Below are 22,119 nucleotides of genomic sequence, written 5' to 3'. Positions count from 1 at the left end.
TTAAAAGAGCATGGCTTCTCTGGGGTACATAACAGTTTCATACCAGCACACTGATTCAGTCTCTTTATTTGTGATTGGTCTGTTGAGGTATTCTATGTATCTAGAGTCAGTGTAGGCTCTTCGTGTGTTTCTAGGAATTTGTCCATTTCATTTAAGTTGTCTAATTTGTTAGCATACAATTCATAATTATCCATATTATCTTCTTATTTCTTTTTTATTTCTGTGTCTTCTGAAGTTACGTCCCCTCTTTCATTTCTGATTTTATTTGCATATTTTCTCTTCTTTTCTTTGTCATGCTAGCTAAGCATTTGTCAACTTTTTTGATCTCTCAAAAAACCAGCTTTTGGTTTGTTAATTCTATTCTCAGTTTCATTTATTTCTGCTTTAGTCTTTGTTATTTCTTTCCTACTGCTTGCATTGGAATTAGTTTGCTGTTATTTTTCTAGTTCCTCTAGGTGTGCAGTTAGGTGTTTGATTTTAGCTCTTTCTTCTTTTTTAATGTAGGCATTTAGGATTATAAACTTCCCTCTCACCACTGGCTTCACTGCATCCTATAAGTTTTGATATGTTGTGTTCTCATTTTCATTTGTCCTGAGATATTTACCAATTTCTCTTGTAATTTTTCTTTGACCATTGATTGTTTAAGAGTGTGTTGTATAACTTCCATATATTTATGAATTTTCCAGTTCTCTTCCTATTATTGATTTCCAGCTTCATTCCATTATGTTCAGAGAAAGTGCTTTCTATAATTTATATCTTTTAAAATTTACTGAGACTTGTTTTACGATCAACATGTGGTCTGTTCTGGAGAGTGATCTATGCACACTTGAGAAGAATGCATATCCTGTTCTTTTTGGGTGCAATGTTCTGTATATGTCTGTTAGATCTAGTTCATTTGTCATATTATTCAAGTTCTCTGTTTCCTTAACAGACTTGGTTGATCCGTTCTCAACAAGGTGTGTTGATCCTTAAGAACAACAAAACCTGTCGATGAAGAATCAAGTTGATTCTTTCCTCAGTTTATGAAGCGATGCCTGAAGTATTGAATTATATAGTCAACCAAATATTTCTTCCCATCCATCAATCCACTCACTGTGCCACCCTCTCTGTATGCTGTATCAACAAAACTGATAACCTTTTCAAAGATGGCATCTTCTGAAAAGTGTTTATTTTTCACAGAGGCATTTAGGTTCTGCTCTCAAAGCTAGGGTGTTTTCATTCTTCTGAGTAATGAATGTCTCCAAGAAAAGAAGAGTTATTCTCTGAAATCATTCTGTACCTACTTATTGAAGTGTACTTTGAAAATCATTGTTTTTTTCTTTTCTTTGTTTATGTGTTATATTTAACAATAAAAAAGTTTAAAAAAAAGCAGTGTTATCTGAGAGATCAAAAACAAATAAAAAAATGGTACAGGTCAACAACAAAGGACTTAAATAAATGTATCTCCAAAGAAAATATCCAAATGGCCAATAAGCACATGAAAGGATGTTCAACATCACTGATCATCAGCAAAATGAAAATGAAAAACACAGTGAGAGGAGACAGAGCATGATGGTGGCATAAGGAAGTGTGAAATTTAGTTAGTCCTCTAGACCACCTGTTTGGGGGACTTCCATGACCAGACACATATTGTACATCAGTCTGGAAAGGGTGGAAGTGCTGAGATCACAGCATAGAACTGTAAATAAAACCCCCAGAGTGCAGAGGCTATTGCCTCTCCCCCACAAACACAGCAGTCTCTGTAGGAGACACTTCCCTGTGGGAAAGAGACGTAGTTTTTACTAGGAGCAAGGAAAGGTAGCTCAACCAAGCTCCAATGGTGGTATTAATTTAAAATTTAGACTGTTGAATACAAGTCCAAGCATAGATAAACAAGAGCAAGCAGAAAGGAGCCCTGAGCTCTCTCTCTCTGCAGAGAGGAGGTGGGGCTTATGGGGGAAAAAAAAGCAGAAGCTTTTGGAGTTGGCCAAGCTCAGATTATTGGAAAAGGACTGTGTCCCAAGAAAAGGGACACACAGAGCCAGATGCCAACTCTGGCTCTTGACTGGGTAAATTGGGAGCTGGGGCCTGGCTCTGCAAAGAGGTTTCTTATTTAAAAAAAAAAAAATTCTAAGTAACACATTAGAGAAAGCCTCAGGCAATTTCAATTGTCATCACTGACTCAGGAAAGGGCAGAGTTAAGATAGGTCTGAGAGTCAAGTGAAGAAGATAATTCCCTAAATGGCATATCTTTCCCACAAAAAGAGGGGTAGCCCAGCTCAAGTGGCAGCCCTTGTTCAAGAGAATTCAGACCCCAGGAGCTGAGAAACAGAAAAGTTTAAGCCTCCCTTCTACCTCAGCCTCTGTCTCAACCATGCCCCTGGCAGGGATAGGGTCTGCTGAGAATTAAAGGTATGACATCACTTTATGCTACCGGGGAGCTGTGGTGTGACAAGCGCCACCTGCTAAGAAGGATAAGAAAAGCTCCGAGTTTAGAGGTTCCACAGAAAAGACTGATAATCTGCTGGGTATCATCCTCAGTGAAACTTGATACTGATTATGCTCTGCTCCTTAGACCTGGGCCTGGGAAAATCTGATTGGAATCAGTCATACCTGGGGAGACCTTCCTCAAAAAAAGAAAGGATCCACATAGGCAGGGCAAGAACCAGAAAAACAAGAGCTGAAAAATTATGATCAATTGAACAGAAGCTATGTTAGAGATCTAGAATAATTTGAAATGAATACCAAAGCACAGATAGAGAACAAAGTCAATCAACAAGACAATCCTAGGTAAAAGATTGAAAATGACTTCTAGAATAAATTAATCAAGGAAATCAGATGACTAGACAGCAGCAAAAAATTATAAGACATATGAGGAAAAAAAAAACATATGGCCCAGTCAAAGGAACAGACTGGCACTTCAAACAAGATACAGGAGTTAAACCAACCAATTAAAGATGTTCAAACAAACATGCTACATCAAATAAAAAACGATGTCATTGAGTTGAAGAAAGATATGGCAAAAGAGATGAAGAATATAAAGAAGACATTGGACAACCAGAAAGAACTCAAAAGCTGGAAAAAGCAAATTTGGCAGAACTTATGGGACTAAAAGGCACAGTAGAAGAGATGAAAACACAATGCAAACTTACAGCAGCAGATTTTAAGAGGAAGAAGAAAGGATTGGTGAACAGAGGGCAGGACATCTGAAATCCTACACACAAAAGAACAGATAGGGGAAAGAGTAGAAAATATGAACAGGGTCTCAGGGAATTGAATGACAACATGAAGCTCATCAATATATGTATTGTGGGTGTCCCATAAGGAGAAGAGAAGGGAAAGGGGGAAGAAAGAATAATGAAGGAAATAATCACTGAAATTTTCCTGTCTCCCATGGAAGAGGTTAAATTACAGATCCAAGAAGCACAGCAAACCTCAAATAGAGTAGATCTGAATAGACCTACTCCAAGGCACTTACTGATCAGATTGTGAAATGTCAAAGAGAAAGAGAATTCTGAAAGCAGCAAGAAAAAAGCAATCCATCACATGCACGCAAAGCTCAATAAAACTGTGTGTGGATTTCTCAGCAGAAACCATGGAGATGAGAAGGTGATGGTATGAAATATTTAAGATACTGAAAGAGAAAAACTGCCAACCTAGAAGTCTATATCCGGCAAAGCTGTCCTTCAAAAATGAAGGAGAGTTTAAAATATATTCAGACAAACAGACACTGAGAGAGTTTGTGAACAAGAGACCTGCTCTACAGGAAATACTAGCAGGAACATTACAGGTAGATAGGAAAAGATAGGAGAGAGGGGTATGGAGAAGAGTGTAGAAGTGAAGACCATCAGTAAGGTTACAGAATAAAGTCATGATGTATGGAACAACATGGATCAACTTTTAGACCATTACCTTGAGTGAAATTAGCCAGAAAAAAAAGGACAACTGCTGTACAGTCTCACTAATATGAACTAACATTAATGAGTGAACTTTGAAAGTTAAAGTTGAGAACACAGGGTATCGGGAGATATGAAAAGGATAGAGATTGGGCATTTGATCCTGAAGGAGTAAGGAATGTTCAGCAGGGTTGATTGTAAAGATCCGGAAATGCATAGCACAATACTATCTGATAATAGCACAATATTGTAAGTACATTGCACAAAGCTGAGTGTGAGTATGGTTGACAGAGGTGGTGGTGAATGCATAACTATGTGTTTATGCCGGGAACCATTGGTTGCTTATTTAGGATGCATTGTATGGTGTGTGAATAAAACTGTTTAAAAAATAAACAGAAAGATACAAGTGCTGGAGAAAATGTGGAGAGAAAGAGATGTGCCTATTCATAACTGGTAGGGATGTAGAATAGTGCAGCCCTGCTAGAGGGCAGTGTGTTAATTCCACAGGAGCTAAGTATAGGGTATCATATGATCCTGCAACCTGGTTATTAGGTATGTACTTGGAAGAAGTGAGAACAGGGACATGAATGGACAGCTGCACACCACCGTTTATGGTGGCAGTATTCACGATTTGTAATCGATGGAGGTGGCCTAAGGGTACATCGACTGATAAATGGAAGGGCAAACTGTGGTGTAATTATGGTGTTCGAATAAACTAACCTTACAAGTTAAATTAGATAGTGTGCTAAAGAAAATATAAATTTTGTATGAAATAAACATTTCTTCCTTTGGTATCACACATAAGTTGAAGTTTTTAAACACAGTTCATACCATTCCTTTAAATTTAGTCCGATTTACCTTAGTCCTAACTAGATCTGCTTCATTCATATCTCTAATTGAAGACTGATCTCTTTTTCAGCTTTTTTACCAGTTGTTGCATGGGGTAATGCTGACTTTCACAGCTTTAGAACTCTAGCTAGAACACAAATACTCAAAGTTTCAGGGGATAACTAGGTTATACACATAGGTTATATACATCGACTGATAAATGGAAGGGCAGACTGTGGTGTATACATACAATGGAATATTGAGTGGCTGCAAGAAGTAATTAAGTTGTGAGGCATGCAACTAGGCGATTGAACCTTGAGCATAGTATGTTGAGTGAAATAAGCCAGGAACGAAAAGACAAATATTTTAATGCCTCACTAATATGGACTAAATATAATGAGCAAATACTTAGAATTGAATTTGAGAGCATGGGTTATCAGGGGAAGGCTTACTGTAAAGAATCCTAGATTGTAAGCTCTTATAGCAGTCACATATATTCCTGAGTTGTAATGGTTATTTCTAAATTCTGAGATGCTGAACTCTTTGTGTATAACCTAGTTATCCCCTGGAACTTTGAGTATTTGTGTTCTAGCTAGAGTTATAAAGCTGTGAAAGTCAGCATTACCCCATGCAACAACTGGTTAAAAAGCTGAAAAAGAGATCAGTCTTCAATTAGAGATATGAATGAAGCAGATCTAGTTAGGACTAAGGTAAATCAGACTAAACTTAAAGGAATGGTATGAACTGTGTTTAAAAACTTCAACTTCTGTGTGATACCAAAGGAAGAGGTGTTTATTTCATACAAAATTTATATTTTCTTTAGCACACTATCTAATTTAACTTGTAAGGTTAGTTTATTCGAACACCATAATTACATGAAACCTTGAATAGGGAGTGAGATCTTGTTGGATTATACAGGTTAGTATGATGCACTGATATATCCCAGAGTAATCTTGGCAAAAATAAAAAATAGTATTAGCGAACTCCCCTTGAGGGACTGTGGAAAAAGGTAGAAATGTTAAACTTACTCACCTGAGAAATTCCTGATATTCTCGCTATCATTGGGTACTGCTGATTTGATGGGCCAGGCCCTCTATCCTGGGGCTTCCTCTTATGAAACTTTTTCCTGCAAAATGAAGCCTACTTATAATTATGCCTAAGTGTATCTCTTTTATAATTATGACCAGAGAACCTCTTTTCTTACTCAGATGTCTTCTCACTTTCTAAGTGAACTCTGCAGGTAAACACCGCCCTCCCCTCTACGTGGGATATAATTCCCAGTGGTGTGAATCTCCCTGGAAGCATGAGACAGGACTCCCAGGGATGAACCTGGCCCTGGCATCATGGGATTTGGAAAGCCTTTTTGACCAAAAGGAGGAAGAGAAACAAAATAAAGTTTCGATGGCTAAGAGATTTCAAATAGATCAGAAAGGTCATTCTGGAGGTTATTTTTATGCATTATAGCTATCCCTTTTTAGTGAATTAGGATAGCTAGAAGGAAATACCTGAAGCTGTTGAACTATAATCCAGTAGCTTTGACTCATGAAGATGATTTTATAACTATATAGCTTTCATGGTGTGACTGTGTGGTTGTAAAAACCTTGTGGCTAACACTCCATTATCCAGTATATGGACAGATTAGTAAGAAAATAAAGAATAAATAAATAAATAATAGGGGGAATAAGTGGTATGGGTTAGTTTGGGTATTCTTTTTTATTTTTATTTTGGAGTAATGAAAATGTTCAAAAATTGATTGTGGTGATGAATGTAGAACTATATGATGATGCTGTGAACCACTGATTATACACTTTGGATGAGTATATGGTATGTGAAGACATCTCAATAATATTGCATTAAAAATACCAGAGTACAATATCATTTCATACCCACTGAGTTGACTATAATTTTAAAAACAGAAAATAATGAATATTGGTGAGGATGTGGGGAAATAGGAGCCCTTAAACCTTGTTGGTTACACTGTAGAATGGTGCAGACTGTGAAAATCAGTTTGGTCATTCCTCAAAAAATTGTAAATAGAATTACCATATAGCCTTGCAATCCCACTTCTTGGCCTATACCCCAAATAATTGAAAGCAGGGACTCAAACAGATATTTGTACACTAATGTTTATAGCATCATTATTTAGAATAGGTAAAAGGTGGAAACAACCCAAGAATCCATCAATGGATGAATGGATAAACAAAATGGTGTATACATACAGAGGAATATTATTCAGCCATAAAAAACAATGAAGTTCTGATGCATGCTGCAACATGGATGAACCTTGAAGATACCATTTTGAGCAAAATAAGGCTGACCCCCAAAAGACAATTATATGATCTCACTTACATGAAATACCTAGAATAACCAAACTTCATAGAGATAGATTGTGGCTTATATGTTATACAGGGTCAAGGGGGCAGGGCCAGAAGACGAAATTGTAGTTTAATGGGTAAGTAGTTTTTTTGAAAAGATGAAAAATGATGGATAATAAATGTCAGTGATAATAGCACAATATTGTAAATATAATTAGTACTATTCAATTGTATACATGAATAAGGATAACGGGGAATTTTGCATTCTATATTGGTTGTAGCAATAAATTTTTTAAAAAAAGGGAAAAAGAGGCAGAAATATAGAGGTACAATGGTCTATGTGTTAGATGCAGCAGGTTGTGCATAGAATCCCATTTCCCCATGCATTTCCAAATGCATTTCAGTCAGTAGAGAACAATTTGTCCCCAAGTGAAAATAACTACAGAAAAAAACACTTAAATGCAATAAAGCTTTTAAAAAGCATCAGTTTAAAGGAAAAAGAAAAAGAGATCAATTTTGCACTTAGTTCTATTCTTGTCACCATTAGGTCAGTGGGATGAATTGAGTGAAATCTCTAAGAATTACTAAAATTTGTTTGTCCAAATTACCTATGGCCTACTACATTTTTCTGGCTGAAAACTAAAGGGTCTTATCACTTAATGATGGTTCTTTGCCAACTGGAGTTTGCTGATTTGCCCTAAAATCAGATGCAGCTTCCTGTGCTCTGCCACCAACAGCATGAGTCAGCTAAACAGAATCTGATAAATTCCATTCTATCTGAATGATAATTGTTTTGTCAAGATTCTCTGATGTAAGTCTAAAAATTACACTGTTGTCTTAGGATGTCAGAGTTTCTACTGGTCTGTAGAGAAATCATTCATGTCTTTTGCATTATTTGATAACCTAACATGACTAGGGTGTGGCTTCATCAAATTCAAGAAAATTTGCATTTTTGACCATGAAAATCCATTTGAAATGCTAAGAATTGTCCAGTTTTCTATTTCCTAAGTTTTTTTGTTGTCAGAATAGCAGGGCACTGGGAGGAAAATGAATGAACAAATGTGCACAGGTGGTCATAGGCTGGAGAATAACAGGGTACTATCTGGACACAGGAAGAAAAGGTTGAAGGCACGTATTAGGTTGTACCAGAGCTTTGGTCTTCTGGATTTTTCCCTGCCATCCTAGGCTCTGTTAATCAACCTGCCACCTACCATGCCCCTCTTCAAAATCCTTTTTCTGGTTGACTTCCTCTTCACTTTTTTTTAAACCTTTCCTTACTCCAACAACTGGATGCATGAGTCTGGCATGTTCTGACTTGACCAAGCTTATTTCTCTACCCACTACCAGCCCCTGTTTCTATTTTTCTGCTACCATTTCATCAACCAAACTTGAAAATTCCAAGTTATTTTTTACCCTCTCTCTCTCTTTTCCCACCCCTACCTCACATTCAGTTGCTTGCCAAGTCCTTTTAGTGTTCCTTCAACCAGGAATTCTTTCTTCCCCTCTCATCATTTATATCTTATTTCCACTAAGGCTAAGCTCTGATGCCCCATTTCTAGGTTGTGGAAGACCATTCACCCCTCCCCCCAATTGGAAAATTGGAGCCAATAAATTGTTTCCAGGCCTGTCTTCCCCAATGAGGTTAAAATGTTTTTGATGCTGGAAACTGTACCTCACTGATGATTTATCTTCTGTACTTACCACATAAGAGGTACTCTGTAAAGCTTATGGAATGAATATATGAGTGATTATTCAGCCTTTACCATACCTATCACCCTGTTGATATTTTCTTATGTTTCTCAAAATGCAATGGACAAGTAGATTAAATATGTATGTATTGCTGAGAAGGCTGTTTTGGGGCCAAAAATCTCCTGGCATTCTTATAGAATCTGATGACCTGAGGTTCTGTGACCTTTTTTTAGCATTAAAGAGTTTGTGGTGTTTCTTTCCTAAGTAAAAGTCCCACAGAATCTAGGTGCCTTGACGTATTAGTGTTTTTGTTCATCCCTATCAGAAAACTTATTTTTCCAAAAGCTACTTTTTCATTTACTTGAATCTTTTTACATAATAACCTATAGAAATAAAGTCAGTCACTGCAAAGCATATTATTAAAGTAAGGCATTTGTGAAAATGGCTGAATAAGGACCTCTAAAATTCTCTACTCCATAGAAGCAATGAGGAAAACTGGCAAAAATTGTCAGAATAAATTTTTTCAGAACTGGAAATTAACCAAAGGCTTGTAGCAATCCAGGGAGCATTTATTCACGAAAACTAGCTGAACAGTGAGCTTTGGGGCATTTTATCTTGCCATATTTGCATCCTTTGTTCTCCAGCCCCTCAACAGCCTTGGAAATCAGTGGCCTATAATCAGAGTGAAAACCAGTCTGGAAGCCACTGGAGGAGGCAGAACAGGCTTGGACCTTCTTCAAACCTCAATCCCAGAGAATTGTCATTATACAACCTGTCTGGTGGTTCACTGGAAGAACTCACTTGCAAGCCTGTATTTATCTGACCTGACTTAGAACTCTTCTAGAGTACAGAAAGCCTTTCCCCAGGGGCTTTTGTCAAAAACAATTAGAAACAATTGATTAACTTTGCCACTGCCTAAGGCGGTAGATAACAATTGAGGCTAACAGTGTCTGACCAAAAAAATGTAAAAGAAAAAGCTGGGGAATGAGATGTCCATAGGGGCTCTGAAAAGCTTTGGCATATTCCTGGGAATTTAGAAGGATGCATAGGGCATGCTCAGGAAGGACCTGAGAAGGCCCTAAACTCTCATTTTTGGCTGATTTTGAGCTCTGTACAAGCAGAAAGTGAAGGCTAAGTCAGGGTTGTTAAGTGTCTGGCTGAGCGTTGAAGGCATTCCTTAACATACACATAGAGTTCCTTGGCAAAGACTGGGAGACATTTTTGTTCCAGACATTTAAAAAAACTTTGTCCAATTGTTAGCTGATGGCTAAGCTAAACAAGCAGAGGCTTAAGTTGCTACACACAACAAAGAATGCATACTTTATATAATTAGTTCACTATGTAAACAGAAAATTTAGTAAGTAAATAAGCAATAACAACTACAACAAACAGCAACAATAACTCTCGGGAGAGTGAAGAATCCAGTTTCCAGAGTTTCTGCATTATATCATTTAAAATAGCCTAGTTTTCAATTAAAAAAAAATGAGACATGCAAAGAAACAGGAAAGTATGACCAATACTCACATTAAAGAGTAATCAAGAGAAACATTCTCTGAGGAATTGTACTTACTAGACAAAGACTTTATATGAGCTATTTTAAATATATTTAAAGAGCTAAAGGAAAGCATGCCTAAAGAACTAAAAGAAAGTATGGGACTGATGTCTCATCAAATAGAGAATGTCAGTAAACAGATGAAAATCATAAAGACTCAAATAGAAATTCTGGAAGTGAAAAGCAAAAAGAACTATACTGGAATTGAGAAACTCACTGGAGGCACTCAATAGCAGATTTGAGTGGGCCACAAAGAATTTGTGAACTAGAAGTAGGTCAATTGAGATTGTCCAGTTGGAGGAACAGAAAGAATAAAAGAATGAAGGAAGATCAACAGAGCCTCAGAGAACTTGATGGAATACCATCAAGTATACCAACATGCATATGATGGGAGTCCTTAAAGGAGAGTAGAGGCAGAATGGGCAGAAAGAATATTTGAAGAAATAATGGCAGAATATTTCCCAAACATAGTGTAAAACATTCATCTACACACCCAAGAAACTCAGTGAACTTCAAGTAGGACAAATTCAAGGGGATCCACACTTAGACATATCGTAATCAAACTGACGAAAGCCAAAAAAAATGAGAAAAACTCGAAAGCAGCAAGAGAGAAGCAACTCATCACATGTGTGGGATCCTTGATAAGATCAACAGCTTATTTTCATCAGAAACCAAGGAGAGCAGGAGGCAGTAAGGTGGCATATTTTAAGTGCTGAAAGAGAAAGACTGCCAACTAAAAGTTTAATCTGGCAAAACTGCTCCTCACAAATGAAGGAGAAATTAAGACATTCTGATATAAACAAAAACTGAGAGAATTCATGGCTAGTAGACCTGCCCTACAAAAAATACTAAAGGAAATCCAGGTGGAATGAAAGAACACTAGACAGTACCTCAAATTCACATGAAAAAATAACAAGCAAAGGTAAAAGTAATTACATATGTAAATATAAAAGACAGTATACATGTATTTTTGTTTGTAACTCTTTTTTTCCTATCTCATTTCAAATAATTGTATCAAACAACAATTATTATTAACAGGAACACCCTGTTCCATTTTACTGTTGTCTGTCAAAAGTTGTAGGAGTTAATTCTTAGTTCACCAAACTGTAATGTTTGTAGGTGTTTGAACATGCTGCAAAACGGAAGGGAGCTCATATCAGGCTGATATCTATTTCAAATTTTTAAGTCAAGAAAAATGATAGTTTATGAAAAATAGAAAACAGATTGCTGCTACCATCCTAGTCTTGAACCTCTCTCTCCATTTTTTCCTCTTGCCGCTCCGTCCCCATTCTTCCCTTCTTTTTGTTCTTTGGTTCAGCAATCTGAGTACTCAAGCAAAGAAGTTTGCTAGATACAGGGAGAATAAGACTGGTCTAGAAGTTGGAAACACCTTATTCGAAGCACATCAAGCAGTAGGCCATCCCATACTGCTAATGGGAACATGAGAGCAATTGGTTCACCAACATAAATAAAAATGAGAAAAAAAAGATTGTTGCTAGTCAAAGGGGATTGTGTTGGAAATGAAATTTCACTTCTGTGCCTCAGCCACTTCTCAGATTGTGTCTTGACCTCTCTCGTTCTCCTTATGTAGGACCTATTCCTCTTTTATCCCAGACCCCCTTGTATATAATCTGTCCATGTCACTGCTCTTTGATTCTGTTAATCCCATTTTCTATTTGGTTTTCATTTGTTTCATACATGCCGCTTCAACTAAGGGCTGGCTATGGTCCAAAACATTGAATTCTGGAAGTCTACCTCTTAAGAGGAGAATCAGAAAGAATAGGGAGTTTAATGACCTTCTTTCTGAGCTAGCAAGTCCTGAGAGGAGATGAAGAGCAAGAGTAAAATTCTTTGACTACCATTTTGGTCAGAGCCATCAGCAGCAGCTTGCACAGGCTTTAAGGGACTGTCCTAATTCGACCTGATAGCTAGCTGGTCAGTGACTCACAGAGACAGGGTTGGCAATACAGAAATGTTTTTTTTTTTTTTTTTGGCAAGTACTAAAAATAGATACAAGGCTTATATGCATACATACTGTTCATTCAGCCTGTGCCACCCTTCCCTTGCTTACCCACCAGGGCAATACCAGAGAGGCTTCTTCTCTTTCCCATTCCTCTCAAGCTACTTTTTCTTTCTACGCTACACTTGAGGTTCACTTTTACCTGATTTATTTCTCCTATGAGGGTTGGGGGTAGGCTAGGGAGGTACACAGTGTGATTTACCCTGCCTGAGTCCACCACCTCCTGGGGATGGCCTGACCTGAATGATCATTTTTAGCCTGGTATTTCATGGGCGTAGGCCAGGGAGTGACGCCAGCAGCAGAGAGGCAAAGACAGCACAGGCTCCCTGGCAGATTCAGCAGTGATGAATGTTCACTGGGGAATGAAATGGCAGTCTCATTTATAACTTTTTTAGGCTTGAAATACTGTAGAGACTATAGCTTTAATAATTAAGATTATTGAGGAGTAAGGCTACTTAAATCCTTGAAAGAGTCGAATTCTGTAATATGTTTCAAGAAAAGCAGTATACTTGTGCTGTGTTTTTAAAAGTGCTTCTACAAATTATAACTTCAGCTTCCAACAAAGTATTTTGAGCAGGTGGACCTTTTTCATGATTGGATAAAACTTATTTATATTTAGGAACATTTTTTTTATGAAAACTGTATGCTCCTGCCTTGGAAAACAAAAAAAAAACAAAATAATTTGTCCTTTCAAATGAGTTAAACATATCCCATGATGCCATTTGCACAGGGCTATTTCCGTAAGGTTCTTAGGGACTACTTTGGGAGAGTCCATGCAGCTACTCATAGCCACAAAAGAGCCCCTATTCTCTCTCAGCTCCCCTCCTCATAGGCACTGGGGAGCCTGCAGAGCTAAGAGGAGAAGGTGTGTGTTGGTTGCTTAGCTTAGAACTTTTTTTCCCCATAAAAAATAGCTTCATAAATTAAAATATGCTGTCATTTGTATTCTTCTGATCACAGGTTAATATAGACTTTTGTGGACTGGCTTGGAAACTAATTTACAATTTAGAGTATTATTTCTCTCAGAAAATTAGTTGCAAAAAACTTTTGAAATAGAACCCCTTCATAGGTCAGTCTTGACTCTTTTAGCAGATCCCCTCCCGACAGGTGGGTAGAAAAGGGAATTTAACTCATCCCATGTATATGTGACCATAACTTCTGAAAGTTATGAGGTGTAATTTTATTAGGTTACCTTGTCTTGAGAGGTAACCATAGTCATTTGTGAATCCAAAGAACAAATTATATTTTTTATTATTAGTCTCAAGATCCTTCTTTGTTGAAGCCATTTGTGAATAAAATGACAAATAAAAGCAATGTAAAACATCTGGTTGGGCGGGCTACAGTGGCTCAGCAGGCAGAGTTCTTACCTGCCATGCCGGAGATCTGGGTTCGATTCCTGGTGCCTGCCCATGTAAAAGAAAAAAAAAAGAAACATCTGGTCTTCCAGCTAGAGTATTACCATTTTCTCAATTGTATTCTTTTAGGCTTGTCACAGCTGCTTCCAAGCCATTGGCTACCAGAAAGCTCATAATATCAAACTCACAGTGCTCCCTGTGACATGGGCAGAAGGCAGATATGCAGGTATTATTGTATTACCTTGATATGCTCATGCTAGGAAAAGCTAGATAAGTAGCTATTTATAGAGAAGGCACATGCAAAGAATGGTTTTGAAGTAACTGTGGCCAAATAATTATTTACTAATGGGGCCAAATAATTATTTACTAATGGAGCCAAATGTGACCATGAGAAAAGGAAAGTCAAAAGAGATGGTTAAGAAGAAATCCGTCTTCTAAAGGATTATAAGGGCTTGTGAGTGTCTTTGTTCCTCAAGGAAAAGGATTTGCTTCCATTACTATTTGGGCAGATGACCTTTTACCCCCTGGGCAAAGGTATCATCCAGTAAACAAAAAAATCAACCCCCCATACCCTATTAAATTTTGCTTAAGTTTCTTTCCTTATCTTTCAGTTTTATCCAAATATGAAAACCAGATTACTATTTTCGCTGACTACTTAGAAGAATTTCCAGATGCAGATGAGCTGGTATGGATCTTAGGGAAGCAACATCTCCTTAAAACAGGTAAATTTGGGTAGTGTTTGTCTTTTAGAATCCAATGACTTGGGTACCTGAAGTTACTAACCTATATATACTCTTTTCCTTCTTGGGTTATCAGACTATTTCCTTAATCAGTGTTAGGGCTAATCAGAGGTAGATTTTCCTTGCAGCCAGTGGAATTTATGCCTCGGACCCCTTGTTTGCAAGGGCCCCTTCCAAGATCATGAGAGGTCCTAGAAGTGTATTGACATGGATATAGGTTTTTGTACAATTTGCAAAAGGAAGATTTTAAAATTCTTTTTCTTAAAGGGGAACCCCCAAGTTCTAGAAGCCTCGAGTTTCAAAACATATGGACCGACTCCTGGTGTCAACTAACCAGTATCTATTCTTTGGTGACTGAACTACATATCTTTAATCCTTTCACATCCTTTTATGTCTAAATAAAAATGTTACCACTCTGGGGCTTCTAAATAGCCCATGACTGTGGGAAACAATATTGGACACTGAAAAGTCTTGTGTTTTATACTTTTTGCTGACCATAGCACTGTCAGAGTTTATTCTGGTTGTGTACAGAGCTTTTAGCCACTGCAACTTGATGGAAAGGAGGCTTGAAACTTTTTCCTTACCCCCACCTTCTTATAGATTAGGAAACACCTTTTAAAAATGGCTAATGAACCAGCACCCAGATAAATCCTGAGCTCAGACAGAGGCCCCTCTGAAGTTAGTATCAATCTGAAGAGAGATCCTCTTCAGAGGCCCTAGCATGGAGTGAGGAACAGGAAGACACTGATCAAAAGGGCAAGATCAAAATTAGGCATTTTCTAACTTCTCCTAAATTTGGCTTCATTATTTTGATTGTAGAATTTTGAACAGTGGAGAAAGCCCAGGACTGACAATTAGAAGACCTTTTGTATTCAGACTCTTCTCCTATCTTAGAAAAGTCACTTTATTTTTCTGGATCTTAACTTTCTTCACCAGTAAGTAAAGTGAAGGGATTGGAGATTCTCTCTTCTAATTCTTCATTCCATGATAATGTGAATCGCCAGGTTGCCAATATGCCCACATTCGAATGTTTAGTTGGGAAATGCCTTCCAAAGTGAAATTATTGTTAAAATGTCTACACAACTTCCCCCAGCTTTTCTAGCATATAGGCAAGCTGGAAGGAATAAACAATGTCAGAGGGAGTGAGTGGTGTGAACATTGGAGATAAAGAGTATATAGTAACAGCTCACATTTCTCACAGGCTTACTGTGTGCCAGGTACCATCAGTACATGATATGTATTATCTTACTGAATACTTACCACAGCTCTATGAAGTAGGTACTTATTATTTTCCCCATTTTACAGTTGAGGAAACTAAAACCCAGAGAGGTTAAGTGACAAGGTCACAGAGCTGGTGAGTAGTACAGCAAGGGTTCAAACCCAGGCAGAGTATCTCTAGAACTCTGATCTTCATATTATACATCTGCTTCCCAATATGGGATAGGTACTAGGCACATGAAGAGGAAGGAAAACCCAAGCAGCATGACTTTCTGATTTGTCCAAAGGAAATACAGGAGAGAAAATAGAAAGTATTGGCTCAAATTTTAAATTTTCCTTTCTTCTTTTACTACGCAATGAGTATAAGTTCTAAACAGAGTACAAATATGGGTGTGTTGTTGAGAAAGGAGAGAGAGAAGACTAAGAAAGACAGAACTACATCAAAGTACAGATGGAAATGTAGAAGCGATATCTGTAGCTATCATAGTCAATTTATGTCATAAAATATAGGAAAGCATGTTTGAAAAAAGGCATAAAAACATTTTTGACATTATACATCCATTTAGATTATAGATACCAATTACACTAGATATTATGGATAAATTTCTTATACACTTAATCTGCTTAGAAAGAGATTTACTTTAAATTTAATCTCTCTCTCTCTCTCTCTCTCTCTCACACACACACACACACACACACACACACACCCTACTTTTAGACAATTGACAATGTGTACTGATGGGAGATCCAATCAAGCATCCTTATTCAGGAACTGATTGCCTACTGATAAGTAGGTTATCCATGATCTTTGCTTTTCCTGTTTTCTTTTGGCCATAACTCTAGTATTAGTACCTGCCAGGGCATTGAAACTCAGAAGGAAACAGGAACCATCCAGCATCATTGTACCTATAGGTAGCTCAGGTCAAAACATAGGTGGGGGGAAATATCAAATTATTTGGCTAAATTGAGACTGGGTTTCCATTGAATTTCCTGAGCCCCACAACAATGGAATTGACTGGTTATTTTAGAATGAGTTGATTTTTTTTGCTGGCCCAAAAATCAAAGGCAGATATTTTTAGATGGAATCTGGTGGTTTAATTTTAATTTCACGTTTAATTACAGAAAAATCTAAGCTGTTGTCTGATGTCAGTGCTCGTCTATGGTTTACATACCGAAGGAAATTTTCACCTATTGGTAGGTATATCATTTATTGAACTGTTCTCCCTTTCTTGTAGATAGCTTGCTTGGGGTATCAGTGACTTTATAGTAACCTCAAAATTAATAGCTCACACTGGCAAATAATTTGATCTTGGGGAGTGGGTAAGCTTTATACTTTATCCAAAATTTTATTGCCGAAGGACCTCCTTATATATGATTCCATGTTGTTATCATTCAGTGCCAGACTAATTTCGAGCCTTTGTCCAAGGGTTCAGGCACCAATGTTACTACTCTTGCTATTTTTAAGAGCAAGGGAAAAAATCAGATAAACTATTTTTAATGAGAGAAGTTGTAGGTTTACAGAAAAATCATGCTAGAAATAGAGTGTTCCCATATACCACCCCACATATATGCAATTTTCCCTATTATTCACACTTTGCATTACAGTAGTACCTTGGTTTTAATTGATCAAACAGTATTATGATAATTGTACTATTCTCTATAGTCCATAGTGTATATCAGGGTTCACTGTTTGTGTTGTACAGCCCTATGGTTTTCGTTACATTTCTATTCTAACACCATACATACAGCCTAAAATTTCCCCATTTAACCACATTTAAATAAACAATTCTGTGCTGTTAATTATGTTCACAATATTATACTACCGTTACCACCATCTACTACCTCAACTTTTCTATTACCTCCTTGAGCATTAATGCCTCATTCCTTACCTCCATTTCAGTCCCTGGTAACCTGTACTCTAGTTTCTGACTCTATGAATTTGCTTATTCTAATTATTTCATATCAGCGAAATCGTACAGCATTTGTCCTTTAGTGTCTGGCTTATTTCACTCAAAATGATGTGTTCAAGGTTCATCCATCTTGTTGCATGTTTCAGAACTTTATTCCTTTTTACAGTTGAATAATATTCCATTGTATGTATATACCACATTTTGATTATCCATTCTTCTGTTGATGGACACTTGGCTTCCTTCCATCTTTTGGTAACTATGAATAATGTCACTATGAACACTGGTATGAAAATACCTGCTCGAGTTCCTACTTTCAGTTCTTTTAGGTATATACTTAGAAGTGAAATTGCTGGGTCATTTGATCATTCTATACTTAACTTTCTGAGGCACTGCCAAACTGTTTTCCCACCAACAATAAACAAGTGTTCCTGTTTCTCCAAATCCTCTCCACAACTTGTAATTATCTATTTTTTAAATAGCTATTTTAGTGGGTGTGAAAAGTTCTATCTTGTGGTTTTGATTTGCATTTTCTCAAATGGCTGATGATGTTGAACATCTCTTCATGTGCTTTTTGGACATTTGTATATCTTCTTTGGATAAATATCTATTCAAGCCTTTTCCTCATATTTTAATTGGATTGTTTGTTTTTATCTTGTCAAGTTATAGGATTTTTAAATATATTCTGAATATTAAACCCTTATCAGACACGTGCTTTCCAAATATTTTCTCCCATTCCATAGGTTGTCTTTTTACTTTCATGATGAAGTCCTTTGATACACAGAAGTTATTAATTCTGTTGACGTCCCATTTATCTAGTTTTTCTTGTGCTTTTGGTGTACAGTCTAAGAAACCATTGCCTAACACAAAATCCTGAAGATGCATCTGTATGGTTTTTTCTAGGTGTTTTATAGTTTTTCTTCTTATATTTAGAAAATTTTGCGTTAATTTTGATCAATTTTGTTTTAATTTTATATACAGTGCAAGACAGGGGTCCACCTTCATTCTTTTGCATGCAGATATCCAGTTTTCCCAACACCATTTGTTGAGGAGGCTATTCTTTCTGCATTGAATGGACTTGGTACCCTTGTCAAGAATTAATTGTTCATAGAATGAGGGTTTATTTCTGAAATCTCAGTTTCATTCCATAGGTCTGTATGTCTGTTCTTACATCAGTACCATGCTGCTTTGATTACTGTAGCTTTGTAATAAGTTTTAAAATCAGGAAGTATGAGCCCTTTATCTTCATTCTTCTTTTTCACGATGGTTCCCTTACACTTCCATATATATTTGATGGTTGGCTTTTCCATTTCTGTGAGGATAGCTGTTAGAATTTTGATTGGGACTGTCTTGAATCTGTATGTTTCTTTGTATAGAATTCATCTCTTAAATAAAAATATTTTGTCTTCCATCCAGGGAGGAAAGTCTCCCTGACAGTGTGGGAGATAACCTCCAGGGATGAGCCTGGCCCTGGCACCATGGGATCAACAATGCCATCCTGACCAAAAGGGGGGAAAGAAGTGTAACAAATAAGGTATCAGTAGCTGAGAGAGTTCAAATAGAGTTGAGAGGCTACACTGGAGGTCACACATGCTTTAGTTAGACATTGCTACCTATTATAACTTGCCAAACCCCAACCAAAACTATTCCTGCCAATCATAAAGAATACCTAGGTCATTATATAAGATTCTACAAAGGTTCCATCCAGTAGGGTAACTCTCCCAAACCTACAACCTCCAGATGGGTCCTTGGACAAGATAAGTCCTGAAATGCAGAGGAGCAAGCCTTTTCAGAACATCAACTAGTTCCATCCCCCTATCCCATATTGTCAGCATCCCTTTCCAAAATGAAAAGGTTAAAATGGAAATAGCCCAAATACCCCTAAAGAGTGGGAGGAAGATCAAAGCTGATGGTGGAGTTATACAGAGGAGGTCGGATTTAACAAATGAGTATAAGTACTGAATCACTATACTAATATTTCTTTTAGTCTCCAGGATCTTAGAGCAGCTAGAAATAAAAACCTAAAATTGTGGAATTGTAACCTATACCAAACTCTGAAATCTGTTCTACCACTAATTGTGATGTACTTTGAAATTTATTGCTTTTATGTGTATATGTTATTTAAAGTGAAGGAAGAGTATACCAGAGAACATAGGATTTAATAAATGAGTATATCTGCTGCATCATTATATTGATATTTCTGTTGGTCTCCAGTGTCTTGGAGCAGCTAAAAGAAAAAACGGAAAATCATGAAACTGTAACCCATACAAAACTTTAAAATCTGTTCTATAACTACTTCTTAAAAAGTACTTGGATATTTATTGCTTTTTGTATATATGTTATATTTCACAATAAAAAAAAAGTTAAAAAAAAAAGAACAAACCACACTCAAAAAAAGAATTTAATCTTCCAATCCATGAACATCAGTGTCCTTCCATTTATTTAGGTCTTCTTTGATTTCTTTTAGCAATGTTTTGTAGTTTTCCACGTACGAGTCCTTTATATTCTTGGCTAAATTTATTGTTAGGTATTTTATTCTTTTAGTTGCTGTTTTAAATTTCTTCATTTCCTCTTCATATTATTCATTACTAGTGTATAGAAACACTACTGATTGTCACATCTTGATCTTGTATGCTGCTACTCATCTGAATGCATTTGTTAGCTCTAGTAGCTTTGTTGTGTTTTTTTCCCGGATTTTCTATATGTATAAGATCATGTCATCTGCAAATAGAGTTTTAATTCTTCCTTTCCAAGTGGAATGCCTTTCATTTCTTCTTGCCTAATTGTTCTAGTTAGAACTTCCAGTGTCATATTGAACAGTGTGATGACAGTGGGCATCCTCATCTTGTTCTTGATCTTCGAGGGAAAGCTTTCAGTCTTTCACCTTTGAGTATGGTATAGATATGGGTTTTTCATATATGCCCTTTTTCATGTTGAGGAAATTTCCTTGTATTCCTATTTTTCTAAGTGTATTTATCAAGAAAAGGTACTGGATTTTGTCAAATGCCTTTTCTAAATTAATTGAGATAATCAAGTGTTTTCCCCTTTGTTCTATTAATATGATGTATTATTTTATATTTTATATGGACCACCCTTGCATACCTGGGATAAATCTCCTTTTACTGTGGTATATAATTTCTTAATCTGCTATTGCTAAGTTTTATTGAGAATTTTTTCATTATATTCATAAGGAATACTGGTCTGTAATTTTCATTTCTTGTGGTATTTTTATCTGGCTTTGGCATTAGGATGAAGTTGACTTCGTAGAGTGACTTAGGGACTGTCCTCTCCCCTTCAATTTTTTTTTCTTTTTTTTTTTTTATTAATTAACGGAAAAAAAGAAATTAACCCAACATTTAGAAATCATACCATTCTACATATGCAATCAGTAATTCTTAACATCATCACATAGATGCATGATCATCGTTTCTTAGTACATTTACATTGGTTTAGAAGAACTAGCAACACAACAGAAAAAGGTATAGAATGTTAATATAGAGAAAAAAATAAAAGTAATAATAATAGTAAAAAAAAAAAAAAAAAAAAAAAAACCCTATAGCTCAGTTGCAGCTTCATTCAGTGTTTTAACATGATTACTTTATAATTAGGTATTATTGTGCTGTCCATTTTTGAGTTTTTGTATCTAGTCCTGTTGCAATCTGTATCCCTTCAGCTCCAATTACCCATTATCTTACCCTGTTTCTAACTCCTGCTGGATTCTGTTACCAATGACATATTCCAAGTTTATTCTCGAATGTCGGTTCACATCAGTGGGACCATACAGTATTTGTCCTTTAGTTTTTGGCTAGACTCACTCAGCATAATGTTCTCTAGGTCCATCCATGTTATTACATGCTTCATAAGTTTATCCTGTCTTAAAGCTGCATAATATTCCATCGTATGTATATACCACAGTTTGTTTAGCCACTCGTCTGTTGATGGACATTTTGGCTGTTTCCATCTCTTTGCAATTGTAAATAGCGCTGCTATAAACATTGGTGTGCAAATGTCCGTTTGTGTCTTTGCCCTTAAGTCCTTTGAGTAGATACCCAGCAATGGAATTGCTGGGTCGTATGGCAAATCTATATTCAGCTTTTTGAGGAACCGCCAAACTGCCTTGCACAGTGGTTGCACCATTTGACATTCCCACCAACAGTGGATAAGTGTGCCTCTTTCATCGCATCCTCTCCAGCACTTGTCATTTTCTGTTTTGTTGATAATGGCCATTCTGGTGGGTGTGAGATGATATCTCATTGTGGTTTTGATTTGCATTTCTCTAATGGCCAGTGACATTGAGCATCTCTTCATGTGCCTTTTGGCCATTTGTATTTCCTCTTCTGAGAGGTGTCTGTTCAAGTCTTTTTCCCATTTTGTAATTGGGTTGGCTGTCTTTTTGTTGTTGAGTTGAACAATCTCATTATAAATTCTGGATACTAGACCTTTATCTGATATGTCATTTCCAAATATTGTCTCCCATTGTGTAGACTGTCTTTCTACTTTCTTGATGAAGTTCTTTGATGCACAAAAGTGTTTAATTTTGAGGAGCTCCCATTTATTTATTTCCTTCTTCAGTGCTCTTGCTTTAGGTTTAAGGTCCATAAAGCCGCCTCCAATTGTAAG

General features: G+C 36.7%; 1 protein-coding gene across 4 annotated transcripts in view; it reads left to right on the top strand.

Moving 5' to 3' along the window:
• Window positions 1–22,119, top strand: part of ATG4A (autophagy related 4A cysteine peptidase) — a 123,772-nt gene that overhangs the window by 30,219 nt on the left and 71,434 nt on the right. For 3 of the 4 annotated variants that reach the window (XM_077145881.1, XM_077145884.1, XM_077145882.1), the window contains 2 exons: window positions 14,246–14,356; window positions 16,715–16,786. In XM_077145881.1, coding sequence (XP_077001996.1) covers window positions 14,246–14,356; window positions 16,715–16,786 — 183 coding nt within the window. Of the gene's footprint in view, window positions 1–13,767; window positions 13,861–14,245; window positions 14,357–16,714; window positions 16,787–22,119 lie in introns of those variants that run through there. The other variant, XM_077145886.1, reaches the window with a different exon arrangement.

The sequence above is a fragment of the Tamandua tetradactyla genome, chromosome X (genome assembly GCF_023851605.1).
Source record: "Tamandua tetradactyla isolate mTamTet1 chromosome X, mTamTet1.pri, whole genome shotgun sequence".
NCBI classification, from domain to species: domain Eukaryota; kingdom Metazoa; phylum Chordata; class Mammalia; order Pilosa; family Myrmecophagidae; genus Tamandua; species Tamandua tetradactyla.
Note: the sequence above shows the minus strand (reverse complement) of the source record. Positions and strands in the feature narration are given on the sequence as shown.